The sequence below is a fragment of the Symsagittifera roscoffensis genome, chromosome 1 (assembly GCF_963678635.1).
Source record: "Symsagittifera roscoffensis chromosome 1, txSymRosc1.1, whole genome shotgun sequence".
NCBI lineage: Eukaryota > Metazoa > Xenacoelomorpha > Acoela > Convolutidae > Symsagittifera > Symsagittifera roscoffensis.
The window spans coordinates 3,653,788-3,681,409 of record NC_087062.1 but is presented as its reverse complement, the minus strand read 5'-3'; the positions used below and the strand labels follow the sequence as shown (position 1 = coordinate 3,681,409).

Below are 27,622 nucleotides of genomic sequence, written 5' to 3'. Positions count from 1 at the left end.
ATTAATTACCATCAATATTTACATAGTTAAATAAATATAGATGTATGAACTTCATTTCATTAAGAAGGTTAATTATGTTATCTATTATAGCATAAGAATGCATGACGTCATGTAGTGATGTCACAATTGTGAAATAATATTAATTAGTTAGTTCGTGAAGTTTTTTGAGACCACCGCATTCTTTCTCTCTTTTTTTTCGGGTTTTTATTCATTTTTTATCTCATCGGATATTTCTGTGCCACTATTACAGAAACTGGATGTCCTTGATATATACACTCCAAAAAAGAACATGTAACTTTACGAAAAAAAGTTCAATATATTCACGTTTGTTACATGTGATTAGAACCTTAGGATAAATTGCGTATCCATGTTTGTAATTTTACATGTGACGAATTACATGTTCATTTTTTGGAGTGTAGAGAATTAACTTACACTGATTTGGTCACACTATTGGCGGCATTGTCGGTGTATGTGACCACAAATCCACGCACAACTCCAATTTCAGGCTGTCGCCAAGACAGTTTCAACATGTCCTCGTAGATCTCGTAGCACAGCAAGTCACGCACCGGGTTTGGTTCTGAGAAACAAACAGATGCGGCTTTAAACTTCTGATCATGAACTTTAAGTTTTTATGACATAAATCTATGTACGTGGATGTTTAATTACAGCTCTGGTATGAAAATGTTTTTGGGTATCCTTAAGCTCAAACTTAACTCTCTGCATTCCATGCACACGCATAAAAGGTCTCAAAAATGTTGATTCTTGGTCATACAAGAAACCATGAATCCTTTAATGTCTTAACACTTTGTCCCCTTAACACAAATTTTGCAAATTAATAGCGCACGATGATTTTTTAAAAACTGAGAACTTCCATCGCAAAAAAATGTCGGATTTTGTGCGCTATGAATTTGATTTGCAAAATTTGTGCAATGGTGACAAAAGGTTAAGATATAATAAAGGATTCAGCGTTTTTTGTATGACCCATAATCAAAATTTATGGAGACCTTGTATGCATGTGCATGGAATGAAGAGAGTTAAGTTTGAACTGTACAGATTGGATAGATCATAATCAAATAGATCATAGTCTGTGGTTTCAGATTGGATTGAATATAATCAATTAAAACAGATTATTTAGCTAATATTTATTGAAACATTAAAATCCATCGCAATTCAATTAAAATCGATTATTTTTCTTTTTCATAGATAAAGACAAAGAAACTCAAATATAATAGATTTTTCCCAATTTATTGAGATGCGAATTTCAGCGCACATAAAGGTTTTCTACATTTTTAACCAAATTGGTTATTTGTTGTTCAATTTCAACTTTTTTCTGCGCAACCTTAATTTTTGTTACTGTTTTTGATGTTACTCATTTTCTCAATAATGTTCCTTTCAAAAATTTTCTCAAGTTAAGAAAATTCTTAGAGGGGGATAAAACTATAACTGGATATAAAAACTTAAGTCGAGTAACATAAAAAAAGTATCGCGTGCCTAAAAAATGCAGTTTTTTTTGGTCAATATCTTCTAAAAATCTTCCAATTCCTTAGGTGTGAGGAGAGTGGGTAAAAGAAAAAACATTGGGGCGGGGTTGTAAGAGGGCAAAAGGCAAACGTTAGGGGGCTTAACGGAATCGTTCTGCATTTTGAGAAAATTTATAATTAAAAAGCAAGTAGGCCGTACATCGCTTTGCAAAATTGCTGCATTACTCATTTGATAAATGCGAAAATTCTTGCAAAAATTTGCACGGCACAAAATAGTAGAAAAAAACACGGACAAAAACGAACTTTAAATGTTACAATTAAAATGCTAACACGCTAATAACATTTTTGATTTTTAAGCGTTTTTGCCTCTCAAAACTGAGCTTGAAAGAGATGCCTCTTGTTATTAAACCATCCTCGGTAACAGCAAGGAAGTTTCATTTGATCAGCTCAATCAAGTTTTCTGAAAGTTTAAGGAACGAGAGTTTCTACTTTCATAGAACCCACCCATTACCTAAAAATGTCGAAAAGTTTAAAATTTCACTTCAAAAACTGCCGGGCAATTTTGAGTTTTTGTACCTCCTTTTTCGAATCAGTCAAAAACGAAATTTGCTTTAGTAAATTTTCCAAAATTCCAAAAGTTTATTGAGTCCGGTTAATATTAAATGTTTACAAACTTATTCATATCTTGTGGTTCACAAAGCCTTGACACTGAACTCTCTGGATTTTTTTGCTACGCTGGGTCTTAGTAGCGTTCGAATTTTTTTATGTGTTTTATGCTACTTTTTTTGCTATCTAATGAGGAAACAAATTTCATATTATTGTTTTGATAAACTTAGATTTTTCTAAATAATTTGAGCTTTATAACTTATAGCAAATAGATAAAATTGCTTATCTATAAAAAGCAAATAGATAAAATACAGAGCTGGCAGAGTCAAAATTGTAATTAAGTTCATGCTACATCTCGAATTTCGTTGGCGTTTAGAGAGTTCTTGATAATTCTAATTAATTCTGTATTTTTTTTAATTTTGGCCGATTTTTTTCATGATAGAATAAAACTCGCGACACTTGAAGAAGAAAGATTTTTAACTTCATTATCACTCCAGGTGAACAAAAGTTAATTAATTAATTCGATTGCCTGTATAGGTCATCAAATCCGGTCGGCTGCCCTATGCAAAGACGTTTATTTTTACTTTCAATATGGGTGACTTCAGTTTTGTCGCCTTCAGCCAATCCGGTTGTTCCGTAGAGTTCCACGTCATACGTAGCACCTGGTTGCAATCCAGAGGCTTCAAAGGCAGTCTGTGAGTATTGGAAACTCAGCGGATCAACACAAGCTGCGTTATCTGACATGCAGGTTCCATTTACCGTCTCAGTTTGATCCTCAATTGCGGTGATGATGCCAATCTCTTCGGATTCATCTGAAAAATCGCCCTCGTTAGAGAGAATGGAGCTGGTAAATAATTCATCAAAATTTAACTAATACTTTTTCTATGGTTTGTGGAGTCTTCATTTTCTACGAATAGTTTGGGTCACAATCAACTAGAAAACAAAGCTGTAACACTCGCTTCTATGATAATAACAAAGAGAAAACAAGACTGCAAACACCACAAAACCCTGAATGTTCAGACTGCATTTTAACGTGTCTGCAGTACTCTTTGGTTAAAAAATATTGCGACGATGCAAAACTTCCCTCTATTAGTAAAAAGCGGAATTTGCTTGGAGAAAAAAACAACGTGGATAACTAACACGTTATTTTCCTCGACTCAAAAACGAAAAAAACTCAACATTACGAGGTCAAACTGTGAACTGGATAGGCGCGCAATTTTGTGTCTGTATGTTCCTGGATTCCAGAGACAAATATTTAAACAAGTTCCAAAATGTAATTGGATTCCACTTACAAAATTTCTTTGGAACCCGCGTACAAATATTTTCAACGTAAATTTTGTCGGCACATTGGTTGTGTCGCGGATTCCGCGCCAAGCGCACTTAGCTAGTTGTTCTGATGTTCGCAACTGTATGTTGATTCCGCGCTTTTGTATATTACTGATTTTGCATATGAACAATTGAAAACAAGAGCTGGAATTAATATCTATAGTAATGCGGAATTTAAAAGCAATGCTGCTGTACTTTATCAGCGGAATCCACGGACAATTGTTGAAACATTGGTCAACTAAATCGTTGTATGTCAACTTTTAGTGTCGGTCACCCCAAAAGTTTCCTCAATATCTTCAATCTACAGGGATTGTTGGAAACTTAATCACCAATTGAAATCTATATTTCGGATTATTGCGGAATCCACTTGTAGTTCGCGGAGTCTAATTACAATTTGCCAAATCTAGTTACAACGTGCGGCTTTCGCTTACAGTTGCGGATTCCGCAACAGCTCAATTTAATTATACAAATGTCCTATTATGCAGTCTGCTCCGAATTCCGCAAATACTGTTAAAGGTTCCGCAAAACCACGTAATATTGGAGTGATTTGGAATGATACAGTGTTTCAGCTATTTGTTTGTGGAATTCAGAACAATAAATAAGTTCAATAGAAAAATGTTGAGGATTTCTCGACCATCTGATTTTTTACCTGTTGCAGAATCGGCTTACAATGCACAGATCGCACAGTTTGGCCTCGCAATGAATGAAAAAAGCTCGGCGGTAGCTTGGACGCAAAAACATCTAATCAAAATTTTTTTCTCAAACTGCCAAAACACTCCTACTCCGAAAACAAGTCTGACGAACTTCAAATCAGTTTGGACACAGAGAAGAAGCTGCGCATCGCAAACACAAGCGAGGAAAAGGCAAAAAATTCTAATTAAGCAAAACAAAGGGAGATAAGAAAACCGAAAAAATTAAAACTACGTCTGAGAAAAATTTTTAAATATCATTTTTGAGACTACGAAAAGCACGTTCTCACATCGGCTCCACGACTGCTTGTAACATTACTGACACTTGCCACCAAAAAAGCAGCAAAAACTAGAGCAAAAATGTTCCGGATTTGAATCTCCAACCAGATGACCAGGACTGTCGCTCATGTCCTCGCATCTGCACCACGGTCACTTGGAAATGAACTAATGGCCCAGCTAATGCTGGATGTATCTGTTTAAACATACACGATGCAGAAAAGCGTTTAAAATTTTTAGTGGGGTTTACGCAAAAACTTAGCATGCTTAAGTAGGAGGTTAGCCGCTTAATCGAAGAAAAAAGCTACAAGTCGCTATTTCAATGAAATTCATAATCTCAGGTTTGGCTTTCTGGTTTTCAAAAAAGAAAAAAATTCAGAAAACGATCAAAAATCAAAATGAAAATGAGATGAAAATTCTTTTAAAAAATAAAAGAAGAAGTTTCAGAAAAAGATTTTCCCAAAAAAGGGTGAAACAGATTACGCATGGGGGTTTGAATGAACTATCGACCTCAGAATCAACAGGTTAATTTTTGAAAACGAAATTCCCAAGAAATTCCCTTTCAAATATTGGCCTTTCATATTTTTATGACCATATTTTTTTTCAAGACGCAGGGCATAGCCGCTTGCGCAGAAAAGATGCAATCACTTCACAAACTGATTTCTTGCTTTCAGTTTAAACCTTAACTTCCAATTTTTCAGGGTGTTTCTGAGAAACGTTTTAAAGTTCTTTTTTCTATCAGTTTCTTTAAAAACAAACCGCTTGATAAGTAAAGATTTTCATAATTTTTTCTTTTGGTTGAAACCTTCATCTCATATTCGTGCATTCACTGTATGAAAAAATGAAATAAATTCGAAAACAATAGGTCAAAAACCCCTACTGAAATTTTTGAAGGCCGTAGAATGTGGGGTAAAGCGAAAAACGACTGCAAACTATGCAAGCACATAAAAGAGCAGCCTGTTTGACCAATGATACCATTAGTTGAAAAACGGCTCGGTAGTTTGTGGAAAAAAATTGAAACTTCAGTGGAAAATGCAAAAATCGTCCGAAGCGTCGCAAAAATTTCACAAAAAACAGAATATCCCATTTATTTTCATAATACCTGTTTTTTCAAACATGACCTTAAACTAGCCAAAGGGAACAACAGATGGTATTGAATTGCCTATGTTTAAATAGGCTTAACTATGAACAGATTGAAATTTATTAAAAGAGCCACCAAATGAGCACTTTCATTTGCGAATTAGGTTAGCCGTTCAATACTGTGAAAATTGTCTAAAAATAGAGTGATTCTTTAAAATAGATTTAGAGACTTTGAAAACGTTCAACCGTGTGCAAGCTTCCGATTTTGTTCATTTTCTTTTTTGTTCTGCCTTCCGTAAAGATAGTAACGGAATCTTTGTGCTCGGGGTGGGTTTTTTTCTCTAGACAAATTTCGACTTTTTAACTATCCACTTTTGACGAAACTTTTTATATCATTCGGAAGGTATTGTTGTCTTGAGCTTAGATATTTTACCTGTGATCATTTTCTAAAAAAATATGGGGATTTAAAGATTGCCGTTATGACCAATTTGGGACAATTAACGCGCGATATAATTCGCGCTATTAACGCATAAGCGGAGATTCAATCGGTCTCAGAAGTTGTTCCAAATTGGTTGAAGGAAGCTTACTTGCCAAAATTGATTTGTTACTAGGAGCGAAATCTATCATTTTGTACTTTATATGGCATGTGGGTTTTTACTGCTCCATAGACCTTAAGAAGCAGTCGGAACATTCAGGGCCTCACTCTGATACGAGCAGTCTTGTTCAGTTTTATCCCCCACGCACCATGTTAAAAAAATGATATATTTTGTTCCATTATATCATCTTTGGCTTTCTATTTATGAGCAAGTGACAGCGTTTTGTGTACCATTCGAGCTATCTCCTTGCCCTGAGCTCAAAAAATCAATAATATTTAAATGTGATCAGTTTTTGTGAACTTTGGGCCTTGCGAGTTGCTCATATGGCCAACTTTTAGAATTGACTTTTCTATATTTGCACTTTAAAAACGAAGCAGTTGGAACATCACAAAATTTGTTTTTGATCCGAGAAATTTTTCAATAGTTTGCTGTCCGTGTTTTTAATGGCTTCAAATTGCAAGTTGAAACTACCAATGGTAAGATCAAATTGTTTCAAGACGGCGGCAAAAATCATTATCTTGAATAAAATCCCTCAAAAGCTGCAGCTTATAAAAAGTTCCAGGAGAACAACCCAAACTATTTGAGTAGGCATTGAAGATTTTTTTTGACCCAATTGAGAAACAAAAAAAATACTCATAAAAAATGAGAATCTTTAATTTTGAATCATTAAAATATCCAATCAAGAACCAATAAGTTTGATGGTTTTTTATGATTTTTATCAACTGATCGGGCTCTTGAATTCCTACCTTCGACTATTGTTACTTTGCGGGTTTTTTCTGAGACAAATAAATTGAAAACTTTGGCAGTTGTATTTTGATTTATTGTGAATGAAACCGATAGTCCATGTTCCGAGTCCACAACGACACTCAAGTTGGCAGACTTTTCCGTGATTTGTTTCGGCTCTGAAACAAATTACATTTTTACTATAATCAACCAGAACTGTAAAAGTTTAGTATTTGCATCTAGTAGTTGGTGCGACCATACTTTAAAAAACAACAAAAAAGTTTTTCTGTTGTTTGTCTGTCATTTTTTCTGCAAGTTGTGATTTAAGAAAATCCGAACGAAACACTAGAGTTTAGGCATCCTAAACAGTCATGAACTTTTTTGAGTTTTTGAAGTTTCTGATTCCGTAGACGGCGTTAAAAACTCCAAAAACTACTTTTGGTTGAGTGAATTTAAAATTAGGCATAAACAAGCTATCGTAAACGGCTTAAATAACCCTGCTCTCTCGCTTTATTGGCTCGAAATTAGACTAAAAACAAAATATTTTAAGCGGGTTTTTCTCGACACTGAGAAAAGTGCTTCCATTTTTTAAAATGTCGTTCAAATTTCAAATGAAAAAACGTTATTATGATATATCACTCAAACCAATCTGATGATTTTATCTTCTAATCCTCCTTTCTTAAAAACTAACTGATCTTCAAGTACGAGATCATTTACGAGATTATTTAAAGAAACTTCAATTTTATTTAAATTACAAGATCATCAAGGCTTTTCCTTCGATATTCAACTTTAAAGAATCTTTTATTTGTTTGGTTAATTGGATCATCATAGCCTCTCCTTAGATCTTTAATGTTAAAATTTCCTTACTTATAATTTTTCGAAATCCAAATCAATAAACGTTTTAATTAAGATCTAATAATTTTAAACCTTTCAAACTCACCCATTTCCCTATAAAAGTGTCTATTTCCGACCCTTTCAAACGACCCAACACTAACTGAAAAATTTTTACTTCAAAAACTCGCCGTTCAACTTAAACCAACAATGAGAAACTTCGGTTAGTCATCCTTCATTTGATTCTTAATGCTCTTCTGACCCTGATTTAAAACAGACATTGAAACTAGTAAGCTGTTAAATAGTACCTACGATCTACTCGTGTTCTATTTATACTTAAACTCTTTTGATGATCCAAATCATCAAAAGTTATAATTAAGATCTATAATTTTAAACCTTTCAAACTCAACCATTTCCCTAAAAAGTGTCTAACGACACATGGCGTCGTGTCTTTTTCCGACCCTTTCAATCGACCCAAGACTAATTGAAAATTTTTTACTTCAAAAACTTGCCATTCAACTTAAACCAACACAGAAGAACTTCGGTTAGTCATCCTTCATTTGATTCTTACTGCTCTTCTGACCCGGACTTGAAACATGCATTGAAACTAGTAAGCTGTTAAATAGTACCTAATGATCTACTCGTGTTCTATTCATACTTGAACTCTGGGGATTGATTCACTATTCGCGAATACTCGTTCTCATATCGACCCCATCGATCCCATATATCACAAGTAAGATTATGAATACTGTAATGCAGAAAACGCCGCACAATTGAGAGCAGTATGTATCATTCAAAAGAATTGACTTACTCTCTTCACAACCGGTCTTGCCACGACAAACATATGACCTGAACTTTTACGATAACATTCCATTATGAAACAATTAGGGCCTAACATTTCAAGAAAATAGAACGATTAAAACCTGGATTTTGCATCAATTTTTCATCCTAATACTTATGTCAATAACAAATATAGGAAACAAACAAACAATTATTATCCAAAACTGTCTCATTACAATTTTCATTTGCGATCTTGTAGTAACACCACATAAACAAAGAAATAGGTCGAAACAACACTCGCAAAAAGAAACTTCACTTATAAAAAATTTCAAAAAAAAGTGTTTTCAAGAAAACGCAACGCCACTTCAAAATCAATTACTACAAGGATAGGTAAACCAAAACAACTCAAAAATCCAACAATACCAGACCAAACAATAAATTTCGCGAATCACTTTTTTCCCTCTCCGAAGTAACAACAACATCGTCTCTAAGAGTAAAATGAGAACAAAAATCTACAGCAAAAAACCTGAACAGGAATTAACCCTTATGACACATTGAACATTATACAATAACATTAATACCACTACACAAAAAATAATTAGAGACTCCGATGAAACTTTTGAGGAAACTCTATTCTATCATTTTTCATGCATCCAGATGGTAAGACATCACAAAGACAAAACAATTTTGTTACAATCTCAAAACAAATTTATTTTGCACAGTATCTTTTCTTTGGAAACAACAATTTCCAGATGCAAAGATAAAAAGGCAGATACGCGGCCACTGCCTGCCAAATCTGTGCAACATAACCGCACAATATAGAATATTCTAACCTTAAACTCTACCAGTAAGTCCAAATAAGGTTACTCCATTGAATAAAGTACAAACAGATGATATAAAGATAAACGAAGTTTTAACAGGATGCAAAACCAAATATACAGCATTAAAACTCACATCGAGCAAACTCATTTTTCAGATCCTAGATTCCTAGATTCCTAGATTCAAATGAAACATTTTATGTATCACTACCACAAACAACACGACATCGAAACGTGAGAAAACTATTATTTTTATTCTCAAAAGTTCTAGATAGAATCTGAGAGAACCTCAACGAAACTGACATACACACTATAGTAAAACTTGATCTCCAAAGATTTTAGCATGGTTCATAACTAAATGTTTTGAACATAAAATAGATTTCATAGACCAATCTTGGAAAAAGTTCCACAAAATATGATGATGAAGCAATCCTAGCAGATCAATCAGGTTATATTTGGAACTCTGAACGGTATCAAGATAGTTCTATTGATATAACAAACGGAATTTCAAATTTGGCAATTCAAACAATTTCAATTTATGAAGATTATTTTAAAATCATCTCATTAACAACAGAAACAATGCCACTGAATTATAACAAGTTTTTTAAAAAAAGAACATAACATACCAATTTAAATTCAAAATTCATTCATGCAAAAGTCAATTAAAACGGAATAACAACACAAAATCATCAAGATTTTCAAACCCCATCACACTTTACAAATGAAAAAATTGTTGCAGCAATGCCAGAAACAACACAACAAAGTATCTCTCGAATACGCCTCACAATTACAGCACCACATACTGAAAATATACACCTCCAGCAATCAAAGTTTCAATCAATAACTATACATTTTCCCTTTCGTAAGTTTTAATCTATGGATTACTAAACAAACAGACCATCAAAATAAGTACTTTTAGTAGAAAATATTCAAAAAGGAAATCATTTTTCAAACTATAAGTATGAATTTCACAACCCATAGACCATACTTACTACCATTTACAGGCTAAAATTATACATTCACAAGCAATTAGTTTTCTCAATAACAAGAACCTACAAAAAGATCAGTTTGAAAATTCTTCACTTTTTCAATCAAACAAACAAATTGGACAAAAAATCAAAACCATTTCTCAGAAGAAGAAGAAAATTTTCGAAACGCTAACAAACGCCACGTGATTCTAACCAAATGAATTATCAGTAGTAAAACGAGGAGCAACCTGATTTTTTGAACCATAAATGGAGACACAAAATATTGAACAACGAAAAAGAAATTAACCAGTGAAACGAGTTCCCAGTGAAACGAAATATTTTTTGAATCATAAATGGACACACAAATTATTGAATAACGAAAAAGTAATTAACCAGTGAAACAATTTTGAACTAAAGACTACCAACACAAAACCTAACCATTTCTCAAAACTACCGACGTGAGGCCGTGAAAAATTAAAACTTACAACAACATGAAATCAGTAGACACCAGCTCACCAATTTTACATAATTACTAAGTACAGCAGAATCACTAGAATGAATCAATACCTTATGGGTGGATCGTCAGTTTCATCGAATAAACTCCTACTGGTTTTCACTGGATATGAATCTGAATTAGCTATTGAAGATTAATGAAAAGCCCTAACAGCAAACCTAATTTTAGCAATAAGACCAGAACCTATAAACCCATTATCATACCAAACGATCAAGCAATTAGCTGTAAAATTAGAAATATTTGTACGAAAAGCATACTTACCTAAAAAAACATATGATTACAAAATCACAAAAGGACAAAAACTCAAATGATAACGTTAACACCGCATTTACGCAAAGTAGCAATCAAGAAAGAGCATCATATCCTTCGAGGAAACTTGTGGACAAACTAAACAATCAGAAATCACAATGAAATCAGAAAAGACAGAAAAATTAAAATTACAATTTGTTTAATACTTTCAAACAACTACTTCAGATACTACTAATAAAGAAGACTTTGAAAATTAACAAGCAAAAAGTAGGAAAAAATGACACAAGTACTTTATATATAAGTTTTCAAAATGAATTCTTGAGGTTTGAATGCTTGAGTTTACCATTTAATTGTCATGAAAATCTACTTTCAATGTTCCTAGTAGTTCATAGGTCGGTTCCTTGAGAAGTTATAAGCACTCGCATGTCTCTTGGTTTTTGTTGGTACCAGTTTGTTTTGGTCCAAAGCCTTGGCAAAGTCGTTTTTTTTTTGTTCCACGATATCCTTGTTCAGAACGTTTATATTTTCGCGCACGACTGCTTCCTAAACTGCTTTAGACGGCATGATATACACTAGTAGTGTTGTGTTATCTGATATCATGGGTTCTGATTAGGCTGTCTATTGTTGAATCAATCCATTGAGGATGTGATGCTTTGTTGTATTTTTGTGTAGAACTGCCTGTGTCAAAGTCCTGCTGTGGTTCCGCGTTACCATATTGTTTCAAAGGGCTCCAGCTGTGAGAAGTTGCTCGTTTTCAGTTCGTGGAGGGTTGCCGTATCCTGTTCAAGGGGGGTTACTCGTGTCCAGTTAGTCCTTGTCGTTGTCATTTCTGTTGGGGGAAGTAGACAGCTCAACTCTACGTTAAATCTTTCTAGAATGCTTGCGACTACGCTTAAACTAATCACCCAAAGTGCAGGCGTAACTAATGCCCTGTTAGCCTCCTATGATACAAAGCTGGTAGCCTATTATTCTCAATGAATTTGTACAGTCTGATTGATTACCAATCAGGTACGTTGGGTACCAATACTAAACGTGTGAGAACTGTTATACATAGTTGAGAACTGTAATACATCGTTTCTCATTTTTTATGAGGTTACCTAACGGGTTTTTTCTATATGTTTGATCAGTTTTTCTAACTATTTCAATCGAGTGTAAAAAGGTAAGTCAAGCAATTGAATATTATTTAATTACAGAATCCATGGTTGCTATATTTCCTGGTGTTTTGACTTTAGAGTTTACCACCACTATGAAACATCCGCACAAATGAGTTCTCATCTGCACATCACTGATGAACGTTTCTTTCTATGAATTTTAGTAAATAGAGCGCAAGAGTTGGAATTAGTTGAAATTTATGCGACTCGCCTGTCACAGCTGAAGTATTGAGTGCTTTGTTCTCAATTGGAAGGCCTTGATCATTGAGGCCAGTGATTGCAACATTGTACGATGAGCCCGACTGCAGGCCCTGCAATAAGGTCCCAGATGAAACCGAGATTGTTTTGTTCACGAACAAACCTTGCAACTGTTCTGCAGAAAAGAGAGCGTCTGTTAGATTCGATCTCATAATTTGGGCTTGTATGTTAATTTGAACAACCGAATCTTCCGAACGCCGATGTCGTTTGCGTTTTTTGAGGTCGTTTAGGGCATCCCATGACAGTTTAAACGAAGAAGTTGTCGGTCGGTAGGCAAACGCATTGCTATCTTGATCGGCTGAAACACACAAAGTAAACAAGTTGGGTGCAACACAGAAAATGCAAAAGAATTGTGTAGATGCGTAAATTCCCCAAAGCCCAGCACTTTTCGAAAATCAACAACCCTAAAGGAGAATGCTTTTGTAGTTTTAAAACATCTCTTTTTTGGCCATCCGTCCTTCCCGCTAGAAAGTTTTCTAAATATGCCAATTTTTGGCTCTAAATCGCATTAACCCGGCTAGTCTTTTAATGGTGTTTTGAAATCTCAAGAGAGCTTTATTTTTGCTATAGATCTATTAAACTGTTGAAAAATTGTTGACAGGTTTATCTTGTAGTAGATAGTAAAAATCACTCCAAAAAATCGGAGAAGTTATTGCGACCCAAATTGATTTCATTACTTAAATAGTTTTCTGATTGGGTTCAGAAAGAAGTCAAACAAGTAGTCCAAACGCTCTATTCAAAGAACTCGTCTAAAAAAATAGACTGTTTTTATAAGCCACAAATAGACCCACGTCAAAAATAAACGTCAAAACAATTTCTTCTCCCCTATTTTTGACAAAATTAATCCTATTTTGCTGTCAGTGCGGCCAAGATATATAGTGAGACAACATTTCAGAGTTTAAATTGAAATGAAAGGCCGATATTGACGGTCATATTGTTCATTTCTACGGCAAAATCAAAGCAATTAAAACTGTCGAGAAACGAAAACGGCCATAAATCTAAAACCTTATAATGTTTTTGACTGCAAACCCCTTTAGCTATCCAACCTACCAGCACGAAAACTTAGCGGTGAAAGTTGGTCAAGTTCAAGACACGTTTTGAACCCGAATAAGTTCGAAAAACCCTCTGTGAGGACAAATGAGCCCTTTTACCTCTTTTTAAGGTATAAAACGCGGGGCTGAGGCTGACAAAAAAAAATTAGAGGATTCATCTGAGTCAAATCACACAAAGTTAGTGCGGACTACTTTTTTTTGCTTTGAGCAAGGGTCGATATTGTTCAGGATGCCGCTCCGCTATGTACATATTGGCAGTAGCGGATTTAAGGGGGGTTGGACGCATCAGCTCCCCCCACCATCAGGGATTCGACCCCCTGCCGACCCAAAGGGTCCCTCCTTGGTACTTTTTTGCGACATCCATTTTTGGCTGACTGACCTGAAAATTTTCTAAGGGTGTCTTTGGCACCAAACTATACTAATTTTGAGGGGGAGAGCGCGCCAAAAAATAACGCAATTTGTTGATCAAAATTTTTCAAAAAGTGCCTAAAAAGGCTTTTATTTTTGCTTTTTTTCAAAAAATTGCCTCCGGCGCGAAAACTTGGTAAAATTTGAGTCTTTATAGTGGTTTCCGAGAGCTTCACAAAATCAATTTGATCGACCTAAAAAAAACGGTCGACAATGTTTTCAAAATCTTTTCAAAATCCGACCCCCCAACCCACCTCGAGAAATTCCTAGATCCGCACCTGTGTGTTTATATGCGTAAACTCCCCCAAAAAGCCCAACCCTTTCCAAAAATCGACAACCCAAAAGATAAAGCTTTTGTAGTTTTGTTTGGCTCTGAATCGCATTAGCCCGGATAGTCTTTTAATGGTATTTTGAAATCTCAAGAGAGCTTTATTTTTTGCTATAGATCTATTAAACTGTTGAAAAATTGTTGACAAATTTATCTTGTAGTAGATAGTAAAAATCACTCGAAAATACAACGGAGAAGTTATTGCGACCCAAATTGATTTCACTAATTAAATAGTTTTCTGATTGGATTCCCTAAGAAGTCAAACAAGTATTCCAAACAATCTATTCAAAGAACTCGTCTATAAAAAATAGAGTGTTTTCATAAGCCACAAATAGGCCCCACGTCAAAACAATTTCTTCTCCCTTATTTCTGACAAAATTTATCCTTTTTTGCTGTCAGTACGGCCATGCTAGATAATAAGTAATAAGACAGCATTTCAGAGTTTAAGTGAGTCATATTATTCTTTTCTACGGCAATAGCAAAGCAATTAAAACTGTCGAGCAACGAAAACAGCAATAAATCTAAAACATTATTATTTTCTTGACCGCAACCCCCTTTAGCTAGCCCAACCTACCAGCACAAAAACTCAGGTTGGTCAAGTTCAAGACACGTTTTGAACCCAAATAAGTTCGAAAAACCCTCTGTGAGGACAAATGAGCCCTTCTACCTCTTCTTAATGTATAAAACGCGGTGCTGAGGAACAATTTATAGGATTCATCTGAGTCAAATCACACAAAGTTGGAGCCGACTAGTTTTTTTACTTTGAGCAAGCGTCGATACAATGCAAATGAGAGTAATCGTTGTCAAATCGCTTTCTTAAATATTGCTATTGTTCAGGATGCCGCTCCGCTATGTACATATTGGCAGTAGCTGATTTAAGGGGGGGGGGGGGGTTAGACGCATCATCTCCCCCCCCCCACCATCAGGAATTCGACCCCCTGCCGACCCAAAGGGTCCCTCCTTTGTTTTTTTTTGAGACATCCATTTTTGGCTGACTGACCTGAAAATTTTTCTAAGGGTGCATTTGGCGCCAAACTATGCTAATTTTGAGGGGGGAGGACGCGCCAAGAAGCGCAATTTTTTGATCGACAACTTTCCAAAGTTGCCTACAAACGCCTCCTTTGGCTTTTTTCAAAAATAGTTTCAAAGCGCTCAGAAAATCAAATCGACCTAAAAAACGGTCTAAAATTCTTTCAAATTTTTTTAAAAGGCCAAATCCCCCCCCCCCCTCGAGAAATTCCAATATCCGCACCTGTATATTGGCCTGTTTTTTACATGTAATAAGTTTCAAATCAATTTTCTCTTAATTTCTTGCTTTTCTGTAGTTTCCTGCAAACGCAACAGCTCCTAATTGACAGTGCTGAAATCAGTGATCACTGAACTGATACCCTTGCTAACCATTAGTTGATTTACATTCTCAACTTCCATAATACTTCTAATAGAGCCAACATACCGTAAAAAAGTAATAACTGAACTGATACTCTTGGTTACCATTAGTTGATTTCCATTATCAACTTCCATAATAATTCTAATAGAGCCAACATACCGTAAAAAAGTAATAACTGAACTGATACCCTTGGTTTCCATTAATGGTTTCCATTACCAACACCCTAAAACTTCTAAGTCAACAGACGCTAAAAAATATGCGAACGCAAGCAAACAGAAACAAAAACACTAAAAGAAAAATAAATGTTACTGAAGCTCTTTGAAATTCTAGAAGAATTTTTGATTAACACTTTTGTGATATTCATAACTCAATTTGAGAAAAAAAAGATCAATATTTGAGTTATTTTTAGTTTGGAAAACTGAAATGTAAAATCTACTTTTGAAACTAGAATTCGATCACGTTTTTTGTGACCTTTGCACTTTTGCTGTTCGATAGTGGAGTTTGCCTTCCTTTTCACCAATAAAACGAACTGAATTGAAATAAATCAAATCGAACTGAATTCTAAAATAAATCAATTTTAATAGCAAAAAAAACTAATTGGAGCGTTAAAACATTTTAAAAAATTTCCTGAGAAATTGAAAACAAAAAAAAAACATTACAACCTGTATGAGAGTCTGAATTTTATCATCGACTCCGATTTAACCAATTTTGTACTTCGATTTCGTTAAAATTAATAACAAAACTGCTCATTGAACTTCGAGACTTCAATAAACATGCAGATCAGATATCGTTATTTTGATCACTGAAAACTTCTCAATATTATTTCTAAATATTATTTCAAAGTCAATTTTGAACCTGTATTTTTGTTCGTCGCATTCGCTAAAAAAAATTAGTCTATTCGCCTGATTTAGTTCCAGTTTGTGGGCTATTTCAATGAACTTTCTCTTGAAAAAAAACAAGGACATTTTGAAAAAATGATAAGTAAATCAAAACTAATTGAGAGTCTGTTTACACACCGACAAGAGGCAGTGCGAAAGGTGTTTATGTACTCAAAGAGAGCATAACACTTCTTTGGAGCTGAGCCAAAATGAAACAAGACTGCTCGTATGAGGGCGAAGCCCTGAATGTTCCGAATGCCTTTTAATGTCTATGGAGCCGTAATATCAAGAAAAAATTAAATTAAAAAAAAATAAAACGAAAAAAATACAAAGTACACACGCCATATAAAGTACAAAGTGATAGATTTCGCTCATAGTAACAAATCAATTATTGCAAATAAGCTTCCTTCAACCAATTTGCAAGGAGTTCGAAGATGGATTAAATCTCCGTTACGCGTTAATAGCGCGAAATATATCACGCGTTAATTGTCCCAAGTTGGCCAAAATCATAATCTTTAAACCCGCATAACTTTACAAAAAATTATCACAGGCAAAATTACTTTTCAAAATTAGGCTCAGGACAGCAATAGTTCTTGAATGACATCAAAAAAAACCGTCAAAAATGGCTAGTAAAAAGTCGAAATTTTTCTGAAGAAAAAAAAACCACCCAGAGCATCAATATTCCGTTACTTTGGTTACGAAAGTCGGAACAACAAGATAGCATGTTGTTATCCAAGTAGCACAAAATGTTGTGGTCAAATTACTTAAAGTAAAATTTTTTTATAAAAGATTATTTGGTTTAAAAGAAAAACGATAGCAAGCGTTGATTTTCTAGTTGAATTGAATTTGAGAGGTCAGCTAAAAACCAATTTTTGTCTAATTTTTAATCTGAATGTAAATTTTGTTTTTTTATTAGGTTAACTAAAAATCATGTTTCGATGTTCAAAAAACAGAAATTTTGTTAAATATAATATGATGACATGTATTAGAAAAGTTTTCTCGAAGCTTTATACTCTCCTTAAAAAATGGCACATGCCTCCGAAACACAACTTTAAAATAACGTAATAAACAAAACTGAACCTACTGAAGTTTCCTTTTGAAAAACGGAAAAAATCAGAATAGTTCTTATCAAGAAACGCTAGATAAAAAAACTGTCCTAACTGCCCAGCAAAAAATTCTAGGACAACACGAAGATTTTTAAAGAATAACCATTAAACTTATAAAGGCAAATTTGATAATAAAGTTTTTAACAAAGCCTCCAAACTGATGCCTAATACCTGTGAGAAATCCCTGCTCTAAGCGAGCCTACCCAAGTTCTTTTTGTTCAGACAAAATTTTATCGAAGTGCTTATAATATTTCGACGAATAAGTCCATAGAAAGATTCAAACTTCCATATAGATGCAAGTTTTGCATTGAATACAAATCATACGGAACACTGAAAATTTTTCGAAAAATAACTTTCCTATGAAACATTACTTGAACTCATCATATTTGTTTGCAAATTGCTTATTTAGTCTCAATTGCTGTTTCGAATAACAAGTACACATTTTGAAAATTTGGATGTACGCAAGTTTTGCATGGCCTCACTTGTTGCCTTGAAACAAAAGTTTTCATCAATAGAGGAAAAAAATTCGGAGACCTGAGTTAGTTTTTTTTTGTGTGCCTTTAAAGATCAATTAAGCTCAAAAAGGTTTTGTTTATGTTCACCGCTCAAATATCACTAAGTGCTAATTGTAAATTCATGTGCCATTCGAGTTTTTTGTTGCCTGGGGCGTTCATCAGAGATGTATCTTGGAATAGGAAAAGAGTTCCATAAATTATTGATTTTGTAACAGGAGTTCAATTTATGTAGAATTGATTTTTAAAAAACCGATTGAAATGCAATGTTTAAGCTTAAGAAGTTATACACAGAAATTTTTTTGGCACTCTAATGTTGAATAAAACCACAAAAAAAGACAGAAAAACGTAAGTGCTAGAAAATTACAATTAAATCCAAACTCGTATAGCAGTTTTTCCCGCTAAACTCATCTAAATTGTAATGTATTTTAAATTTTTGCGCTAAGTCAAAGTCAGAATTAACAGTTTCGAAAGAATAGTTTGCAATTTAGCGGGAAAAAGTGCTACACAATTTTGGTTTAATTGTAAAATTTTCTAGCAATTTCGGTTCCGTTTGGAATTACGCATTCAAAGGCCTAACATTTTGCTATGGCGGTGGTATTACTCAGGGTTCCTATTGCCAAAATTTATGCTCGCTGTGGTTTTTTTATCAGTCAATTTCCGCCGATCGAAATAATAGTTTTCGACAATATTTCTTATACCGAATTGAAGATATTGACTTACTGAGAAATCTGGGATTTTGAAAATTGCCAAATTGGCCAAGTTCTGGGCTAAACTAAGCTCGGTTTGAAGAAATTGTTCCTATTGCTGAGACCGCAACTTGAACTATTTATGCATGGCGAGTTATCCCGCACAGCAACATTGTTCCAAATTGAATTGAGGCTAGCTATTAATTTTTGCACGACGCAACCTTTTACACTTTGATATTAAATTAATAGGTTTTCAATCTTTTCTTTTCCCAAAAACTATGAGATATGAATTAAGGGACAGTCGGAACATCCAGGGCTTTGCCTGATATACGAGCAGTCTTGTATATACATAAAGTCAACTAATTTTTTCAGTAAAAAGAGCTATTTGCTGCGTTTTTCTTGCAATTTATTGAATTTTGAAATCAACTGCGTCTCTTGAACAATTTTGGGATGTGGCTGCAACTCACATGCTTGGAAGATGACAAATTCCTTGTTTCCCAATCTTCCGTAACTCTCGATTTGAACTTCAAATTGGTACGTCGTCCCAGTGACCAGATTATTCAGCACAAAATCTAAGCAGCATTCGCAAGAGCACATACCTTAGAGCGCACGTTTTGGATGTGAAAAGGTGCAAAATACGAAACAACTCATTCAAGTTGACAGTGATAACCTTCTAATACGCTTTCTAGTACAAAATTGAAAAAACCTCATATTTGGCTCAGAGGCTTTTTGTTGGAATGCCATGAAGAAGTTCTTAGATTCGAGTCAAACTTTTTGTATATTTCTGCAAAAATGACGCCATAGTCAACGCTAATGGTAGAGTGACTTCAAGTTTCAACTCATAATGCACTATTCAAATTACCGCAATTTTCCCTCACCCTTTTCAACAGTCGTTCCGACTAATTGTTTGTTCACAAATAGCCTGAATGCGGAATAGTAGTCTGAGTCCGTGTTCCAAGCCACCCGAATACTTCCTACTGAGAGAGTTTCGAAGCTCATGTCTCCCGAAAACTCAGGAATACGAGCCACTAAAAGCAGAGAAATAAACTTTTTCATCATTCACAGTAATCGCTTCATGCCTGTAAAAAACGCGGTCAACGTCACTAGTGGATTTAGATGGAGGGGCGTTGGCCGGCCTCTTTCTCTCTCTCCCGAGACTTTACTGGTCGTCCCTTCTTTGCTACTAAATTACAACATCTCTTTTTGATCGGCCAATCCTAAAGTTTTCATAAAAGAGCTTGTGGCGCCAATTTTCCCCATTTTGAGAGTTTTTTGTTACATTAATAATTTTTTCTAAAAAAAACCATAAGAAAAATTGAAACTCCACCCCCATGCTTCAAGAAAATCCAAGATTAAAATATATCTAACAAACATTGTTATATGCTCCCGGCGAAACTGGAATCAACAATCGTAATATAAAACTTAATACATATCATCGGATAAAAGAGGACGCCCTTATAAATTGATATCAGCCTATCGGAATTTGAAGAAAATGAGAGCTTTGACTGATCCGCACAACTAATATCACGTGATGGCAGATCTTGATCGGACAGGGGTTATTACAGCGCATATAGGTATAATTTCCATCATTTGTTCGTTGGAAGAGAAAAAGTAACTTTTTTTAGCCAGTGGCTCTACCAGCAGATTTTGGTCCTTTTTACATAAATAATTTTTAGTCGGTCCAATGAACACAATCGAATGCGTATACAACCGAACACGATCCATTGAAACACGAACTGTTTGTAAAAAAAACCCTGGTAGTAATCGGTACTGTACGCCGAAAAAATTCAAGAGCGCCCGATGTGAGCAAATTTTTGCAAAAAGAGTAATTCTATCGCTTCAATTTATAGAAGAAAATAAGATACTGGATAAAATTTTGGCCATTTTAGCCGTTAACTTTTGATTTCACTAACAGCAGAAAAGGGACTCTATGCTGCAGCTGATCTCCTGGCTATCTGCATTGTAGCACCAGAGGGTGCTTGGTAGAGGGTCTGCTCGCTGAAGGCATTTTGACCAATTTCGCCCATTGTACAAAAACGGAAATGCGCAGACATCATCAAGGTCATCGTTTGCACAGTACTCGCAGCTCTCTTAACATAATAAAAAATTTGTTTTCAGGCTTAACAATCAGACAAGTGTAAGTGAAGTTACCAAATTTGTAGGTGTTTAGAGATTTGTATTTGGTTATAATCTTGATAACTTGCAAGAGATTACAATCTTTTATGATGCAATATAACTGATTATAGTTCATACAGAAAAACTCTTTCAAGCAATCACAATCTAGTACAATCTATTCTAAATTATTATAACCTCCTATTTGGTCAAAAATTTGTCTTAGAAAAAGGTTATTTTAATTATATTCTATGGGTTATTATTTTTCTATCAATAACAAAATCTTTATAAGTGAGATGTGTTGTCAAAGTTTGGTTTATCTGAACACAAAGCCTTACCACGAAACGAAAGTTCTATAGAGATCCCTTCATACGAATTGAAAGGTTACCGCGGTAGGTGAAATCAAATCTTCGAAATGAAGCATGAAACTAAAACACTGTGCTAATTTTTTGGTGGTAAGAAAACTAACAATATGCTTCTTTATACAAATATAATATAAGAAAAATCAAAAAATAAAAAAGTTAAAAATTTCAATTGATGTGAAAAAGGAAAAAACAATTTTCCCAATTTTAAGATAAACCAACGTCTATCAAGTCATAAAATATAAGCACTTCAGAAGGCAAAATGGGCAAACCAAAAGGATGATAATTGAGTATAATCGATTAAAATATAGTATTTGTGCGTAACAAACAATTTAGATATTGGGATGAAAATAATTCATTATAGTTGGTTTTAATTGTATCAATAAAAAGATGGGTTAATCATCAATTATTATCGGTTAAACGTATTGTATTTCATAATAATTTGCTCTGAAAGAGAGAAAAAAATCTATTGTTAAGTGATTATAATAGATTTTTTCTCCCTTTTAGTGAGACTGATAATAAAATCATAATATAATCGATTGTGATTCGAAACTGTATGTGATACTGTTAAAGTTGTAGAAGAAAAAAGTAATTACCAAGAGCTGCAGGAAACTGTTCTGAAACGAAAAAAAAACATGCTTCAGAAAGTAATCGAAAAGACTTTTTTAGTTTTGATTCGAGAAAAAAAGTATCCTCACGATAAATAGCTGCGATAGAAGCCCCATCTTGCCCTAAAACCACAAAACAATTCAACAATTCCTCATTTATCAAAATCAATGGAAATTTCAGCTATGTGAAACTCACAGTTCCGGACTTGGATTTTCGTGGGATCATTCAACATATCTCCTCTTCGTGGTAAAATGGAAACCTCGTAACTCAAACACAGATCCAGTTCGTCCAGAACCACACTTAGAACTAAGCATGTAAATCAAAATATTTAATCGCAAGAAAATCTCAGTTAGCACTGGGGACAATATATAATGAAAGTATATTAGTATCTGTGGTCTGTATTTTCTGACGTAAATTTTATCTTTAAACATTCTATGATGCCCTGAATTGTCGGAACATCTTCCTCAATCCCAAGTTATGATATCATGTTCACTATTCAATTTGAAATTAGAAAACGGAGAGTGTCTGAAAACTTTGACTTATAACCAACTTGGCATCTTCCTCCTTAAATGTTTAATAGGGGGAAGAAATTCACTCGGTCCCACATTCACGCAATCTCAAGGTTGTTTAATTTTGCCTAAGACTCAATTGTTGTCAATTAGAACAATACTGCTCGTATATCAGGGCGAAGCTTGTCTCAAAAACCGCTAAAACTTGACCAGAATTATTTTGACCATTTAAAATAGGTCTCAATTCACTTAGAATGATAATGAGTGCGGATAGCGTGTCACATAACGAATTTGCGTTTTAAAACAATCAAAGCATGATTCGAGCAGCGATGCCTTCAGCATTTCAGTCTAAAATATATATATTTAAGAAATTAGAATACAGATAGGTCAAGTTTTTGTATATTTTTTCTAATAAAATAGGAATGATATCGAGCCAAATTATCGAATGGCAGCTGTAAACTGGACTTCATTGTTGATGTATAAACACAGACGTGAAGCTGCGCTTCGCAAACACTAGCCAGAACACGACAAAAAAATTTGCTTTATACAGTAGGATAACAAAAAATATAACTAAGCCTCGAATTGGAAAAATTTTGCTACGCATTGGCTTGGAACCGGCGACCGCGAGAATTGCAGTCTCACACACTGCCCTCTCGACCAAAAACGCTTAGCAATAGGCAAACACTAGCCAAAAATAAAGTAGCTTCAAGTAATAATTTGGAATATAACAAACTGAAGGCATCCAAACTAACTTTGCAAATAATAAATTGGAAAGCATAAAGACACATAAGAAATAAACTATGTTTTTCAAAAAATTGCGAGTTAAAAATTTCTGATATCGAGTTTTTATTATAGCCTTGATATTTCATCAAATTGATTTTTTGGCTCCTTTTAACAATGAAAAAAGCATCAACTGTGTGAACTTATTACCAACCGAATGCCAAATCACATGCTATTAAAAAGCCTGAAGGTTCCAGCAGAAGTATCAAATTTTCAAAGAGAGTTAATTATCTCGTAAAATATTACTTTAAATCTCCTTGAATTTCTAAAATAATTCGTGATTTTTTTGACTCAAGTAAATTAATTTGAGAAAACTGCATCAACAGGTGAAATGTTTTTATTTTGCTTGAAAATTTGAAAAATTGGATTCAACTTTCGGACTTTTACACTTTTGCTGTTTGAAAGTGGAGTTCGTTTTACTTCCAACAATGTGATCGAATTGATCTCAAAAGAAGTCAAAAGTCAAACCACGAAAAATCAAACTTGAGCATGAACATATTTCAAGAAACTTTCCTTGAAAAAAAATCAAGACATTTAGGTGTTTTCACTACGTTCATTGGCACATGATACTGCAAAGAAATGTAACAGAAAAATTTGAGAAGAAGTTGCTGTTCATTGAAAAATCTAACTCTTTATCACAAGTTATCTAAAAAATATTTCACGATATAATTAAAAAAACTATTTGTGTTAGGTTAAATTTTCTGAAAAAAGGCCTTACATTCTTTATCCGCTGCCAGTCTTGTCACAAAGACTCCGTTCAGCAGAACATCGTAGAAGTCATTCTGAGTGACATTTATGAAGTTGGGATTAGCTCTCCATCTAACTCTGCACACAGCTGGTGCCAGGAACTCGGAGTTCACTTCAGATGGTGTCGCAGAGAACTCTGAAGGATGCAAAAAATCACAGCCAAATTTGATAATTGTTCACATCCTTGAATATATAAACAAGTTTCATCGGCGCATAAATAAACAGATTAAAATGGTATTGTAACTAGCAATTAAGTCTCACAATTTAGCAAAGCCCCTGAAAATATTTCGCTTAAAATGTCACCAATGAAGACAAACATAATATTCATTGGCGCCAGGGGCGGCTCTAGGACTTTCTCCAGGGGGGAGGGGGCACATTTTCAAACAGTTTTTAAAAAATATTGAAAATTCATTTCGAGGCCAAACTGTGCATTTTGCGCATTGTAAGCGGATTCCGCAACAAGGACGCTCCCTTTGTTCTTCTTTTGTTCTTTACTTTCCTTTGATCGTTCCGACAAAATTTTAACATGTTTAAAGACTTGTCTCTGGAATCCAGGAATATACAGACACAGAATTGTGTGCCTATCTAGTGCACAGTTTGGCTTCGTAATGTTTCGTCTACCTTTTTTTCCAGGTGAATCAAATTGATTTTCCAAGCACTCCCAGAACACTTTAAAGACCCTATTTTGACCAAAATATATGCGCCGCCGGCAAGTTTTAAAAAAAGACAACAGGTCAAAATAGCCGTTTTTGGGCACTTTTTCGTAAAAACTTTACCAAAAAATTAAGTTTTTTCGGCGCGCGCTTCTCTTCAAAAAAGTATATCTTGGCAACTAAGGCGCTTTTAGAACATTTCATTCATGTTTTTTATGGTTGATCAGCCAAAAATGGATGTCATAAAATAATATCAAAAGTTTGACCCTTTGGTTGGTGAGAGGTTCAAATACCTGAGAAAAAAATCGAAACAAATTCATTCATCTATCTGTGAATTTGAAAGAACGATATTACTAACCCCAGTTTGTTACCCTGATTGGTTGAAGGTGCATACATCGCCAAAAAAAGTTTTGCAAAAGGAAATTATTTGAACCGTGATGTAATTTTAATCAAGTTTGAGCGGCAACAAAACCCTTGCACTGTACGCAACCGCTACCCTTCTATAAGCAATTTCAGTCACTACAATAGATTTAGATCTTACACAAGGATAACTGAACAAGCAGCACCGAAAAGTTAGACCATTTTTTTGAAGTTATGTCTTTTTGTCCGTGGCGTGATGAGACGATCTGAACTACAGCCAAGACCTTAGGCGTAGTGGATAGGTATAGTAAATTAGGCATACTCTAGAATTTTTCTTGAAAAATGACAAGAAAAACAAATTAAAAACATTGCCATAAGACAGTTGGAAAAAGTAATAAACGCAATTAAACAGAAAAAGAACTCTGATTTTGTAAGAAAAATCTCAACTTTTTGATTTTCAAAGAAAAACTAGATGCCCTTTAGGCTCTTTGAATTTCTAGAACAATTTATGACATGCGTTTCTTAATATTAACCCAACTTGAGAAAACTGCATCAAAAGGTAAAATTTTTATTCAAATGGATATCTAAAAACTAAATTCCACTTTCGAAACTAGAAATGGTTTTCGCGCCATTATCACTTTCGTATTTTGAGCGTGTTATTTAGTAAAATCCAGCAAATGAATTTCAATTGAACTCAAAAAATGCATATATACCTTAGTGCTTACTTAAATGCATTAATGTGTATAAATGCACATCTGTAATTTTTAGAAAATTTTCCTGAAACCAAAAAATTGCCAAGACCTATACAAAAGCCTTCACTGCGTTCATTACTCTTAAAACAGAAACATATTTTAAGTAAATTGTTCTTCAATTTTTTGCTTATTTTTTTAATTAAAAAACTTTGTTTCTCAAAAAGTAATCCTAAATTTCTGCGGTTTAAGTAATGGTCAAGCAAAACTCATGAAAAAGTCATGCATCATGAGACAGATAACTGAGGCAGGAAAAAAGTAATACTAATTTATTGGGTTATAACTATTGTTTTATACGAGCGCTTAATGGCTCCTAATAATTTTAACCACTGAAAGTGATTACGAGTTTTGTTTTCGTTTGAAAAAATTTTCCGCGCAACGTTAGTTAACACAAGTAATCATGGTATTTTTTAGACATCCTCTCTGTCTTCAATCGAACGACGCACTAAAGTTTTGCTAAAACAACTTCTCAAGGTCGAGTAAAACCTGTTTGAGAAAAGTTTTTCATTTTTAATATAGTTGCAATAGAAAATAGCGAGCCAGTGGTTTGTAAAAAAAAATATTAAGCTTTTATTTTGGCGGCGAAATCAACAAAATTAGTTTTGAAAAAATAGAAAAGTTATCAAGACCAATTATTTTTTTATGAATTTTTAGTCAATTTTTGATAAAAAAAAGCTGTAGAATACGGCCAATTTTTCTTGACTTTTATTTAGACCCTCTCGTCACACCACTGACAAATGAAAACATGCAAAAAGATTTTTTTGTGGTCCGAGCTTTCGGTTGTTCAATTATCGATGCTTGTTCAATTATCTTTCTATGCAACTTCCGACGTATGTAGCTTATACAAATCAGAGCTAAAAACTTTGGTTTGTAAAATCGCTACATAAAACTCACAGTTAGATGAATGGACCATTTTTTTGCTTACTTATTGATTACTTCTAAACAGATCAACGTTTTCTTTAAAACCAAAACACGAACAGAAAGTTCAACCCACTTTTTGTCATAATTTTTGTCGGGGATAAATGCAAAAAAAACTATAATATCAAACCAGTAGAAGCAGTCATCGTATCTGATGATGTTCGCATTGCGCCTTGTGCACATACTAGACCACCAATTTCTGAAATAAAACAGTTCTCTGTTTACTTATTTGTGATATTTTTATGAAGGCATTTATGTAGCTATTACGGATCTTGTTTCGATCCGCCTGTTTCGATTTTCAGAAAATTAACTTTGGCTGTCACTTTTCAATTCTTAAAAAAATATCGGATAATACTTTTAATTTAAGTTCCTAATTTATGTACTTTATAAGGACAATTAAAATACATCAGCGCGAAAATGAAAACACAATTAGTTGGTGACAATTTTAAAACGCATAATTTATACAGAAATGGTTGTCAAAAAAATTTCATGCATAAGGGTGAAAATGTTAAGGATTGAGAAATTTGAATATTCAAAACCATCCAAAAAGAAAAATAGCATCAAGCCAAATATCTCAAATAGTCTCCTACGGCGCAAAATGTTTTTCAAAATAGGTTTTTGTGAAAGTAATTTTAGAACATTATAAGAAACTTTCCTCGCAAAATTTTAGATGCGCAAAAATGTCATCTTATTGTGTTTTGAAGGTGAACTCCAAAATTAATCCCATTCAAGCCCGGTTTGACTCTTTCGATATAATGTTAAAATAAAATTTTGAAATTTCTCAGAATTGGGTATAGTGATCAACTTTTTGTTCATCAAGTAAGACAAAATAACCGTTTTCGGAAGCCTCTCCAATGGTCAGTTCAACTTGAAACTCATATGTCGTCGCTGGAAGCAGGTCGGTGACAACTATCGTGTTGTTTAGTGCTTGCACGGTTTTGGAATATCTTAGTTCTACGCTCCGAACAGTTACATAGGCCGAGTCAAACGCTCCCTGAGTCGTAAATGAAACGACAATTTCATTGTCTTTATTTCCAGGCACTGCTGTTACACTGGACACGTTGGGTTCTGAAAGGAAAACGAAAACTCTTTAAAAATCTATATTTTGATTTGCAGC

The 27,622-nt window shown here is 34.2% G+C and overlaps 2 protein-coding genes across 2 annotated transcripts in view; one reads left to right on the top strand and one right to left on the bottom strand.

Annotated features, from left to right (window-relative positions):
• LOC134857014 (uncharacterized) overlaps window positions 1-27,622 on the top strand; it is a 290,454-nt gene that overhangs the window by 1,612 nt on the left and 261,220 nt on the right. The window lies entirely within an intron of this gene.
• Window positions 429-27,622, bottom strand: part of LOC134841790 (fibronectin-like) — a 121,820-nt gene continuing 94,626 nt past the window's right edge. The window contains exons 12-24 of the mRNA XM_063857858.1: window positions 27,340-27,573; window positions 26,636-26,704; window positions 23,797-23,961; window positions 21,985-22,095; window positions 21,879-21,911; window positions 21,777-21,797; window positions 20,620-20,796; window positions 19,585-19,734; window positions 19,174-19,278; window positions 12,300-12,644; window positions 6,801-6,956; window positions 2,672-2,899; window positions 429-577 (exon numbers count right to left, since the gene is read on the bottom strand). Of these exons, the coding sequence (XP_063713928.1) occupies window positions 429-577; window positions 2,672-2,899; window positions 6,801-6,956; window positions 12,300-12,644; window positions 19,174-19,278; window positions 19,585-19,734; window positions 20,620-20,796; window positions 21,777-21,797; window positions 21,879-21,911; window positions 21,985-22,095; window positions 23,797-23,961; window positions 26,636-26,704; window positions 27,340-27,573 (1,943 nt within the window). The remainder of the gene's footprint in view (window positions 578-2,671; window positions 2,900-6,800; window positions 6,957-12,299; window positions 12,645-19,173; window positions 19,279-19,584; window positions 19,735-20,619; window positions 20,797-21,776; window positions 21,798-21,878; window positions 21,912-21,984; window positions 22,096-23,796; window positions 23,962-26,635; window positions 26,705-27,339; window positions 27,574-27,622) is intronic.